This window comes from Formica exsecta, unplaced genomic scaffold (assembly GCF_003651465.1).
Source record: "Formica exsecta isolate Colony F162 unplaced genomic scaffold, ASM365146v1 scaffold72, whole genome shotgun sequence".
Lineage (NCBI taxonomy): Eukaryota > Metazoa > Arthropoda > Insecta > Hymenoptera > Formicidae > Formica > Formica exsecta.
The window spans coordinates 1,946,154-1,959,129 of NW_021853485.1; the positions used below are offsets into that span (position 1 = coordinate 1,946,154).

Here is a 12,976-nt window from a genome sequence, read left to right on the forward strand (position 1 = left end):
GATAAAGAGGTGGAGTAAAAGAGGGGGAAGGGGATAAGGGAAAGGAAAGAGACGGCATCTCCGACATCCGGCGCTATCGCTGTCGCATCGCCTCGAGTTCGATGAGCAACAGCCGGCGGAAAGGATAGATGCGAGACATCTTCGCGAGACCGGATCCACCGCCGCGGATCCTCGAGGAAGGCCCGACGATCCGTCGTCGTCCTTTCAGGCTCCGGTTGCGATCGCGCGCCCTGCGTCTCCCTCGGATGCGTCGAGGATCGCGCGATGCGGACGGTCGAGGAGGACAGGATCGCGACGACGGCGACGGCGAATCGAGCGTGCCGACCCTCCGAGGCAACCTGCAACAATAATCGTCCGACTCATGGTATGCTAAAGCGAATGCGTAGATTGCATCGGACATGCTCAATTGATCTATGGACGCGTCGCGCATCGGGACACGCGTCTCTCTCTTTTTCCTTCTCTCTCTCTCTCTCTTTGAACCGTTTAGTTATGACAAGTGATACCGTGTGCGTGAGCCTGTACTTGACGCGTATCGTTCTTTTACGAAGCGGTTGTGCAAATCGTTTTAGACTTGCTTGCGCATTGTTAAGTAATGCGCCGATGATTTCAAGACGGAATTACTTCGAATGGAATTTATACATCTATCTTGAGTGACTGAAAACATCGATTTTTTTCAAAAGAAACGTAGATTCTATTTTTTCGAAATTTTTTCACGTTTGGAATTATACCTTTATGTGTGTGTAAAGCAAATATATTACTACTTTAAATAAGACGGAATTACTTCGAATGGAATTTATACATCTATTTTGAGTGACTGAAAATATCGATTTTTTTCAAAAGAAGCGTACATTCTATATTTTTTCGAAATTTTTTCACGTTTGGAATTATACCTTTATGTGTGTGTAAAGCAAATATATTACTACTTTAAATCCGATTTCTCCAGAGATCCAGAGCCACGCGATTATAGAGAAGATCATGTTTTTTTTTCGCATTTCTGCTAAGTATCATCATATATCACATACGATACATTTATATTTCTTGCGTAAAATTAACATTTCTTTGCCAGGCCGAATATACATACATGGCGCGTATCTCGCGTATATCACGTCACAACATTGCGGTTTGATATCAGTTTAATCGAAGTAAATCCGTTTAATGTGTCGACGATACGCGCACGTATATCTGGCGCGCATATATCACGTAGGCGATCGGCGATACGCGCCGACGAGATTCTTCGCTTAGGAATTCAATACGTTTCTGAATGCCAGTGTCATAAAGAGCAAGTTATTCAACGGACACCCACGCGAACGCGGACGCGAAAGAGAACAAGGGAAGACGCTCACCTCGATCAGGCTTCTTGTAGCTCGCCCTTCACTCCCGGTACGCCATGCTGATGCCTCGAGGCGAGTTTGTTCGCCAAATCGTGCATCACATCTCTGTATATCACGGTGTCCAAATTCTCGCCTAGCATGTAGAGGAGAAACCAATCGCCTACCTTGCTGCGACGTACTATGGTCTCCACGGCGTCCCTCCGTACCAAACGAAATCTCATTCGCAACAGGTAGACCCTCGTGCGCGGCGAAAATATTATTAGGATCTGTGACAAATATTATTATATTAAGAATAAAGAGGAAAACTCCATTTTAAATGATAAAATCTTCTAAATTGCGAGAATATAAAAATAAATATATTATTTTATTATCTTTTAAAGAGATAAGAAATTTTTATATATTTTTTTGCATTTAAAGAAATACGTTGTTTCCTTAAATATGACATACACGAGCAATTGTATTTCTTTTTCCACATCACAGATATATTACTCGCAAAATAAGATAATCTTTGGGATCGTACTGACCCTATACAAAACCGTAAAGAAACTGAGCACGCCGAGGAAAAGGAACCAGAACCAGAGGAAAACATAGATCTTCTCGTTGACGACGTTTAAAGGCAGTATACAAACGGCGTCGTGCCTCTCCACCTCCCCGCTGACGCCGTACTTGTAGAAAGTGCATTTGGTCATACGTGGAAAGACGTAAATCATCGGGTCCACTCGGTCTTCTTGATCGGATTCGAGGAATTTGAGTACGTCGATACCGAAGGTCAAGAAGGCGCCGTCGAAGAAGCGATTCATCAGAAACATCTGACCTGCGACAATGTGCTCGTTGCTTTACAATTTTACATCATCTCTTTCTCCTGAAGAGCAAATTTGACGCTCATAAAACACACAACTATCTACCTATGATATACAAAAATTTGCAACCAGTTAAAATAATCGATCGTTTTTCTTCTATATACAGCTTAAAGAGAAGAAACCCTTATTTCTTTTAGATTTCTGAGAAAAATATATCTCATTAAAAATCTCATTACAGTATGTTATACATGTTTGAATAATTTTACTTTAAATATTTTTTTACTATAGTGTAGATAAAATATATATCGATGCTTCTATTAATATTAAATGCAAGAAATTTATTTTATTAATATTATTGAAACAAATATTAAATCTTAATAAATAAAACTCACTGATCTTGAAATTTAGGATAATTAAATTATTCATAATTGTTTTAGAATATTTCGTATTTGTTTCTTAAAAAGTATGGATTCATATAATTTCAGATTTAATTTGTACGCGTTTCTGTAACTTGTATATTTTATTGATTCACACGTGTGAACAATCATACATTCATATTCGTCTACGTTGATTACAGTCTTATCGCTGTTTGATCCGTGAACATATAATAGACTTTGCATAAAATTGACGAGCCCATCGCATGGTCAATCGGGCGGTCAAGCTTGCAAACAGTTGGCCAGCTGTATCGTTGCCAACTTTTATCGTGAATTGGATTCATTCATCCGCCGCTCATTACACGGGTGTCTGTCTTTTTCTTGATGCGTATATGTTAGAAACTAACGCAAATAAACTAGCATAGAGCTCATGTTCATTGAACTTTGCTATCTTTTTTTGATGTGTCTATTAAATGATTACATCATTCTATTGCGTATTGACTATCGATCAATGAGTCTGCACAGATCGATGGCCAACCATAATCGTTCCAATATTCTTGTGAACCAATAGAAAAATCGCTCGCTAAATTCATGCATCTCTAAACTGTGTGTCGTAATCTATTATATTTTATTAAATAATATTGAATAAGATTCAATAGAGCAAGATGGAAAATTTGTGATATATTTAAATGCTTATTTCCACAGAAATTTAATTTTTCTGTTGCTTTCAGATAACGGTATAATTACTTAAACAAGGTTTAGAAACCATAGATGAATATTGTTTAAAAACGTGATTCATAAATGTAAATATTTCTTGAGTTCAGTTTCAGTTCGTATAATATAGTTCGAAAACACACAGAATAAATTATTTTATATGTATACCTATTTAAATATAATATCTATGTAAAAGATTTAAAAATTATCTATAATTTTTTATTAATGTAACTTACATAACATATGATTTATTATACACAGAAAAAAATGCTATTGCTTCAATTAAAGTCGACGTCACGGGCTGCCACAAACATATATAGTTCATTCAATGATATTTTTATTGGACCAAATATCTGGATTATTAAAACAACTATCTGATGAATATCAGGTAGCTGTTTTAATAATCCAGATTGAATGATATTCATCAGACAGTTGTTTTAATAATCCAGATATTTGGTCCAATAAAAATATCATTGAATGAACTATATATGTTTGTGGCAGCCCGTGACATCGACTTTAATTGAAGCAACAGCATTTTTTTCCGTGTACTTTAGTAAAAAATATTTAAATAAAAATAAACGCATTCACACACACGACACAGACACATGTATATAATATATCTATAAAAGATTTTTTTCTATGACATGTTTCTCAGAAACCTAACATAAATAATGACTCTTCTCCTCTTTAAACTGTATATATTACAGAGTATTAGAATTTTTATCTGCACGTTTATTAGAAAACTCAGCATACATTTAACTATTTTAATCGCGATGCGCATTAACTATTTTCCTTGAAATTGCCAGCAAAACAAGAGGAAAAAATATACAATATTTTTTTTTTAATTTTAATTTAAAATATTTCAACATATAGCGAGAAAAAATAACAAATTAATTTCAGCTGCGTACGTATATATCGTACATATGTATCTTCGATAGCGAAACGACGAAATATTTTAAATATATTTTTCAACGCATATATTTATTGATCGTAAACGAAAAATGCGCGTTAAAAAAAAATATATTCGCTGCCTAATGGACTCGCGAAAACCGGAATTCGTTCGAGTTACGACATCACGACCAGACATATGTTGTCGATGACGAGAAACGCAAACATTGACGAAGGACACACGGCGAACCGAAAAAAAAGAAGAGCGAACTACTCACCGATGACGTTCAGCAGCGCGAGGACCTCGCATAGGTAGTATCTGTAAGCCCACCAATTGTGAAAGCGTAGGTTCTCCCAAAGGTAGTCGAGCAGCATCTTCTTCTTTTGCTTTTTCTCCACCTCGGAGCATAGTCCGATGTCGAGATCCATCATAAGGGCATGAATCTTACCACCCTCCCATCCCTTCCAGAGCCAACGCGGAGTATAAAAGAGGATCGCCTGCAAGCAAAGTGCCGAGTGAATAAATACCGGCGAATCGACCAATAGCTGATATATTACAAAGAAAAAGAAAGAGAGAGAGAGAGAGAGAGAGAGAGAGAGTTCTATTTTATGCGGACCTACTTACATATACTACATAATCGATGCGAAAGAGCGCGCAAAATGAGTTATCATTATTGTGTCTTGCGCCGATAATTGCTGATTAAAACAATATTTGAAAAAAAAAAGAAAATTCCTTTTAATTTATGAACTTTTAATGAAAAAAAATCGACAGCCAGTCACCTCCTTTCAAAAGACGGAAAATATTGCTTTTTATCAGGATTATTTATGTTACATGAAATTGCATAGTGGACGCCATTACTCATGGCTTAATTGCAGTCCAACCAATTAAAAACAAGATTTAATTTGTGGTTGTTTTAATTACTACGATAACTTCATTTTGCTGGATTCTTTCTTGACATCTCGATATTATGTGACATGTACGAATTGCTTACGAGAGATAAAAATTAAATTCTGTTTTGTCAAGTTTTTATCATAATATATAGTTATCATAATATTTTATTACTATAATCTCTCTTCTCAATCATTAATATTTCAAGATAGAAAACGCGGGAAAGAAGAAGAGATATTGATAGACATGCTAGAAAGAATAATGCGAATTAATTGAAATCGGAGCAATCTTATCTCGTATTAAAATTTCTGAAACGATGTCAATGCACTTATCGAGATCATGACGTGGGGCTAAACCCTTTCTCACGGTATATAAAGCTCTCTCTGGCTTATCGCCAGGGACCGCAGGTCGTGTTTGCCGTAGTACGCGATCGAATATAGATACATGCGCGCGTTGCCTCTTACGACGTGTTGGCGACTGTTCAGAAAATTCTGACTAAATTACAATTTATGGAAGGTGACATAGGCTCGGGATGATTGTTAATGAAAGTAGGCGGTATACGTGTTTAAACTATGTCAGAGCTTTAATAGGGTTTCGAAATATACGCTTTGTCGCCGCGAATTACATTGTTTCTGAGAAACAACACATTGTTTTAACTTGGAGACACAAATGTGTACATGACGATATAATTTTATTATGGGGAAAAATTACAGTTTATTTTTAAATGTTATATATATATATATATAATGAATTTTTTGTCATATTAACGCAAAAATTTTGGATTCCGCCTTTTATATTAAATGCATCAAGAATTCAATTATTTAATCAGATTTTTTAATGAAATTACATGAAATATACAAAAAAATATTTTATTATTTGACTATTTAAAGTAACTTTTTCGTTGATTTTTTAAATATTGTAAATAAAAGATGTGTGTGTGTGTATGTGTGTGTGAAGGTAATTATACGTGAAAAAAATTATGGCTACTAAAAAGTGCCAGGGAATTGAAAACCACAGATAAAATAAAAATGTAATAAACATGCAACATAATTCGTTTAATAATTTCAACGTACGTAGTTTACACAAGAGCGACAGGAGTAGGTATTCAGAATGGGTGGTCTGACCTCGCTCTTGACAAGATTACGAAGAAACGTAAAACAAACGCGCATGTCAAACCGATTGTACGACGATTCACAGCTTTTAGCATTATCGCGAGGCAACTGCGAGTCCGCGTGTAAAAGAGAAAAGGAAAATGTGTGACCAAAAATAGATTTGTTTTTCTTCTCGTCTCTCTTTCCTCGGCAACCAGAATCGAATATGGCCACATTGGCTGCCCTACTAAAAGGGCATTTGTATTTTGCTGTCGATATCTAAGCTCACAAATATTCCTTCAGATATGTAAATAGGTTTAAACACATTGATGAGAAAGAGAGACCGATGTGATATCTATTCTTTAAAATAATATATACGTAAAAGAAAATAATATTAAAGTCTATTAAATTCTAAAAGTTTATTAAATTTTTAAAAACTATGAAATCAAGCCTTAAATTCTAGAAATTTGAATTTTCACAAAATTATATAATCTTTATTCGTAGAAAAACAAACAAATATTAAATCTAAATCTTCTTAGATTTCATGAAATATAATTCTTGTTTTTTAATATAGTCTTGTGCAAAATATAATAGTAAAGTTTATTAAGGCCTATCTTTCAAAGTCGTCTTTTACAACTGTTGAAAGCTTAACACATACATAGCTCGACTATTCAGTCGCAATAACTCATAATAATAAGACAAAACTGAAGAAATTTATGAGATATGCGGCAATCCAGCGCAACCGCTTACTATAATTATATTATATGTAACGTGAGTAATATCCATTTCTGAGAGGAAAGAATCGCATACATGCCTCTCGCCACATGATTCTCGGCCGATGCATAGCGGCCCATGTGTCACGTTAGCCCCGAGTAAATTTAGCTAAACAAGGCGAAAGAGTTACAAGCCTCCGAGGAAAGGAGAACGAAGCGAACAAAGAAGTGTTATAGCTACTTTTAACGCGCTTAAAAATAAGCGCGTAATGTGTGTAAGGCAACTAATTTTTCTCTCGATGTTGTGTGTGTGTCAAATGTAAATACTTTAAATCTATTTTTTGTAGCTAATATTCTCGTAGAATGCTTAGATCATTGATATATATAAAGTCTTTCTGATTAAAAGATAATTCTCTGCGTTTTATATACAGAATGGGCCCAAACGTTCCGGCCAGATTTTGAGATTTTATAGGAAATTTAATTCTGAACAAAAAGTTTCCTATAAACATGGATCTAAAAATGCTTCCTTAAAAAGTTAGCAACCAAAAACCTCTGAAATCACGGTAATTTATACATTTTTACAAATATCAGGGAAAGTATGCGTTTTTTAACAAAAAGTACCGAAACAAAAGTTGTAGAGAATTAAATTATCTTTCGAATGAGATCAAAATGATTGTAGTTCCAAGAAATTTATTGGTTTTATTATATTAAGGAAGTATTTTTCGACCAGTGTTTATAGGAAATTTTTTATTCAGAATTAAACTTCCTATAAAATCTCAAACTCTGGCTGGAACGTCTGGGACCATCCTGTATATTTTCAATTCCATTAAACTTTATAATCTCTTTTATTTAATAAAGATAGCCTTATCATAAATGTAGGTATTAGCAATATTATAGACGTTTTGTGTATGTCAAGCTGTCAGTATCTAGAAAATATATCCGGATGCGCGGTAATCAATCGCAAAATAAAAGGCGGATGCACGATTAATCAAAGAACGAGAGAGTTGTACGAGCCTCGGACGCATAAATAGAGGACTCGAGGAAAAGGGCGATATTGTACGTGCGCGAAGACGAGTAATACTTGAGGTATGGGAGGCGGAGGTACGATCGAAGAGATAGCATCAAAGGTACGTACACATTTTAAAAGCAGAAATATATCTGTAACCTGTATTTATGAATTGACGTTATGAACAAGGATTATCAATCACGGATAAACGAATACACGCATTCGCCGCCGACCGTATATTGTTCTTGTATTGAGTCTGGACTCGCAATTTCTGGACCATCTTAATTTAGATACAAATGCTACGAGCATTTCTCGGCACGATCTCTCGCGTTATTAATTTTAAATAATTTCAACATTTTTTTATGGATAGCTTCAACTTGAATACTAATTAATATCGATATCGTGATATCTTACATATAAGAATAAACAAAGAATAACATTCCTCGAGAAAATTGAATTATCCAATATTCCTTAATCCAATCCAATTGATTATAACGATAAATAAGATGTCATAAAAAAGAAGTAATATGGAAACACAGAGAACACAGAATGTTTCGAAAAAAATCGATAGAGACGCAACACGAGAAATCCAAGAGAAAAAAAAAGAGAGAGATACAGACAGACCGTCGTTTCTTACTTGCAGTAGCAAGAGGAAGATAACCCATTGATAGTATTTGTGCTGCTTGACCAGCGGGTGGGGCGCATGGCCGTGCATCCCGTCGCCCTTGCTGTTCGACACTCCGGGATAAGGCACGGCCTGGCCCATACTCAAGTTGAACGCGCGCACCATGCTATACGTGGTATGAAGCCAGCAGAAGGTCTCCAACACGGCCTTGTCCACGGAACCGCTTGCTTCGCAATGAATTGGCGAGCCGGAGATACTCTTGCAGGCGAGGGTGAGACACCCGGCGAGAAGTACCGCCACCGTGGCGCGATAATGAAGCCGAAATATCATCGAATCCTCGGCGATTCTATGCACCTTGAAGAGCGATCGAATCGAGCCGAATAGATCGATCATTTTGAGCATCAGTGGCATATTCGACAATTGGGTAGAGAGAGATCCGAGAATGGGCCCTTCGAGTCAATTCGAGACGATTTTCCGCGTTTTCGTGATCCCTGCTCTTTAGTTCTTCCACCGTCGAGAGGGAGATAAATTTGCTTTTACGGAAAATCGCTTTTGGAATTTTCTCGCGTATTTTCCGGATATTTGAATGGAAATATCTCTCTCTCTCTTTTGTACAAATTTATCCGACTCTTGGCAAGACACATTAACATACAATTTTACTTGCGAACTGATTCATCGGATCCGCACTTTCGCTTCATTTTACTGTTAAGCTAAAACTAGATCGCGTGATTATTGTTTTAGCTAAATTGCCGGAAATGAATAACGAATGAATCGTTGTAAGAGCGCAATTACAGTCGTAAAAGTGGACCACCCGTGTAGTTCACTTCGCGCCCTGCGTGCGAGTTTTGAGAATGGGCCGAAGACAAAAGTGTACATTGTGTATATATGCATTTGGTAAGCACATAAATCAACATAAAAATCACACGATATTATTGATCGATTTTTAACTTTTCGTTGGTTTGTTTCTCTCCCTTCGGTTATCTCTTTTCGAGATATTTTCTCATTTTTTTTTGTGATCTGTTTGATCTGATAATATTATATCTCCTTTGAAGAGTTTTAAGGATCGTTTATTTGTAAAGTATATTGATTTACTCTTTTCTCTGTAGTTTTATCGTACAATTGTATTGACGAAACAAAAATTGGTACAATCATCTCCGCAGCTTTCATTCTAAAAAATGCTTTATGGATCGCAAACAGATGATTCTTTACAAACACAATCACACAAAAATACACTTGGAATAAACACTATTTATTTATTATTTTGTTTATAATAATTTTAAAAGTTACTGTTTATATTTCTCAGATATACACACACACACACATCCGATTGATTGTTTTTTATCTTTGTCATAAAATAATGCATAATCTTATCGACTTTATTTTAAACACGGAATAATATTTTAAGAACTTGAAGACTTTTGACAAAATGTAGACGCTTATGAAAGAAAAATTAAAGACGATAAATGGAGTCGGGAAAGAAACACGCGCGTGAGGCTCGGATACAAGCTGTCAGAAGACTGACCGGACTTGAGAGGCATCCCTTGACCTCGATACTAAACATATAACTTATATTATCTTGCAAGTGTCTGCATTGAGTCGAGTTAACATGATCAGCCAGAGGCCGATTGACAGGACATTAAAGTGTATTATGGATTAAAGTGTATCTATTATCCGTGATCTAATACGTGTATAGTGCGTACAAATGTTTGCGCGCGTAGATTTCCGGTTTATAACAATAAATAGCTTCACTTTGTTTTAAAGTTTGCAACAGGCTAATAAAGTCCAATATCACGTAACAAGATTTGGTAAGATTTACAGTCGTGCGTAATAAAATTACGTAGCGCGATAATATCATAACGACGACGATTTGCAAAATCAAAGAGAAATGAATAAATCCTGATGCGTTATATTAATGCTTACCAAAACGTAAATATTTTTTTATATAATATCGTAGATCGTAAAATATTCGAGACACACTGTAAACTTCACGTACGCATCATTAAATCTCCGCGATAACGTGTTGAAGAGGAGAAATCTATTTTTATCCCTGAAATCCAAGAGAGAAGAGGTTCAAGTGAGATAATAAACGGCTATAATCTATTCCCTAAAATTCTTTTACTCTCCCTCATTACGTTACATGACGCGGTTACATTGTCAGATAAGCGGGGGCAACGGATCCCTGTAAAGCTCATCGCTCTAATTGCATCGCGGACGGGAAGTACAAGGCGGTTCGACGATCGCCATCATCGAAAATATACTTAATCGCGCGTGTTACGAGCGCGCGTAACACGTTCCAGGGCTACGAAATTAAACGCGCCATTATCATGTGTAAAAGCATACTACGATGAACCGAAATGTGCACTTGCGAAACCGCACTTGTCATCGTTCACCCGAACGGTGGAAAAATAGAAAGTAATAAAAAGACGACAAAAGATCGAGATAAGATATTCGTGTTGTAATTAAAAACCGGAATGCCTTTTCGTCGACTCCTTTAGCACGAGCGTTCCAAAATAATTCTCGCCATTAACGAGATTGTCGAGTCAAGGAATCTGAAAGAATTTCGATTGATTATGTTTTTTTTTTTCTGTTATGTATGTATTTTTTATTTATTTTTTAATTTATTTTATTTGATATCTTTTTCTGCTTTATATTTTTTTATAACTTATATAATTATATATAACTCACGCGCGAACTCTCTCTCTCTCTCTCTTTCCATATCTTTCTTAACGCGAATAAAAGCTTGGTTACTGAAGAATTGAAATGATTTACGCGAACGACAAAGTGCGGTAAAGAAATGTATACGAAATATATACAAGCTGTGAACAAAAATCATTGTCCGACAGCGAAATTAGCTCAACGATAATTATAGAAGTGCCCGCGGGGATATATCGGAGAAAGGGGAGTACACATCAGTGAAAAAAAAAAAAGCGGCGACTATTCTCTGTTAAACTATACAGTTTGCTTTGAGACGCCGGGTGAAAAAACACACGGTAAACGCAAAGGGAGACGAGGAAATAGAAAGAGAATCTTCGTTATACGAGAGAATTTACGTTTTGTAGGCTGTCGTCGGACTGAGTTTATTTTGAGACATCAATGTGAGTAGCATGAAAGAAACGCGAGAGAGAACACAAGGAAAAATACTATGGACCGCTATTTCAGGTGCGCGCCACGCCATTAACCCGTTTCGTCCGAACTTTGCCTATAACGTGTTCTCACGTTGCTTTCATCGCGGACCGAATTCATCGGCAAGTGTTAAACGCTCGATTTCGCGTAAAAAAAAAAATATTTATAGCTCCGCGCGACGATATATTATATCGCGGCAAATATATTATATCGAAACATAATTTTCTAAGTAATTTCCGCATTCTACGGAGTGTTTCTAAACATGTGCGAAAAATTTTGGAGGATGATTTCTTGGATAATTTCTTGAAGAAAAGTTTATATACATCAATATATCCTTAACGACTTAATTTTCGAGATACAGGGTGTTGAAATTTTAAAAATATTGAGTTGAGGCAGTCCTATTTTTTTTTCTTGCCTCACTCTTGGTCTTCAGAATTGAATTCTTTGAATTGTTTCTTCTAGGATCATTTTAAATCCTTAGTTTATACCACCCCGATCAAAAATATTGAAGGAATCGCATAGTTATATCGTGAGAAACAATTTATAATACACCTGGTATTTTTAAACGTATTCGCCAATCAATGAGAAAGAAAACAGATTCGTGTATCATGGCTGGAGGTGGTGATTTCCAACAATTTCTATAATTTTGTTTAATTTTGTTTTGATCAAAATATATTTTTTGAAATCTTATCTTTTTAACCTTGAAAAGAAACATTTTATAATTCGAAAACTATGCCGTTTAAGATATTGATATGAACTTTTCTTCAAGAAATTATTCAAGGAATAATCTCCCGAATAATCTCCCCTTTTTCACACGTGTTTAAGAATACTCTACATATGTCATCGTCGCGGTAAAGCTCATCAGCTTTCAGGTATCGTATAAATCGATCGTCCGTCGTACGGTTTAGCTCTTTTAAAGGGGAGTAAAAAGGGTGAAGGTAGTGCGTCTTTGATCGAATACTGTCAAGGCGACATTACAAACGACCCTCACAATGACTAAATTTAATGTATTGTTATACTTAAGGTTTCTTTCTTGGCAATGGACTAGACGGTAAGCCGTTGCAAATAACATTGCAGGTCGCTCGAGCTGAACGAAATGATTGACGAATGAGTAGGAAGCGCTTATGAGTGCAGCGCTAAAAGCACCACCGGGTGCCATTTTATGGCGCCGTATGCGAACCGCACATTTGACGTTAAACGTGGGTGCTTGATGTTTCGCTCGTCTAATCGACAGACGCGTATATTCAAGAAAGGAACAGGCTTGGGTATCAGACAGTTATATTTGACATTATAAAAAAAGATAAACATGAATATATAAATTTTTGAGTAAGATTTTTGTGTTAAATATAAGATATTCCGTCCTGTGTTGTGTGTAAGAGCAGTCATCCTTTTTTAATTATATAAAATATTTTATTTATATAA

General features: G+C 35.9%; 1 protein-coding gene and 1 long non-coding RNA gene across 3 annotated transcripts in view; one reads left to right on the forward strand and one right to left on the reverse strand.

Moving 5' to 3' along the window:
• The first annotated feature begins 239 nt into the window (after window positions 1–239).
• Window positions 240–12,976, forward strand: part of LOC115243402 — a 63,139-nt gene continuing 50,402 nt past the window's right edge. The window contains exon 1 of the long non-coding RNA XR_003885225.1: window positions 240–364. This is a non-coding gene — a long non-coding RNA (uncharacterized LOC115243402). The remainder of the gene's footprint in view (window positions 365–12,976) is intronic.
• LOC115243393 (innexin shaking-B) overlaps window positions 283–12,976 on the reverse strand; it is a 22,835-nt gene continuing 10,141 nt past the window's right edge. The window contains exons 1-5 of one of the 2 annotated variants that reach the window (XM_029820350.1): window positions 8,444–9,260; window positions 4,386–4,605; window positions 1,856–2,145; window positions 1,344–1,597; window positions 283–338 (exon numbers count right to left, since the gene is read on the reverse strand). In XM_029820350.1, coding sequence (XP_029676210.1) covers window positions 1,349–1,597; window positions 1,856–2,145; window positions 4,386–4,605; window positions 8,444–8,842 — 1,158 coding nt within the window. In that variant the 5' untranslated portion in view covers window positions 8,843–9,260 and the 3' untranslated portion in view covers window positions 283–338; window positions 1,344–1,348. Of the gene's footprint in view, window positions 339–1,343; window positions 1,598–1,855; window positions 2,146–4,385; window positions 4,606–8,443; window positions 9,261–12,976 lie in introns of those variants that run through there. The other variant, XM_029820351.1, reaches the window with a different exon arrangement.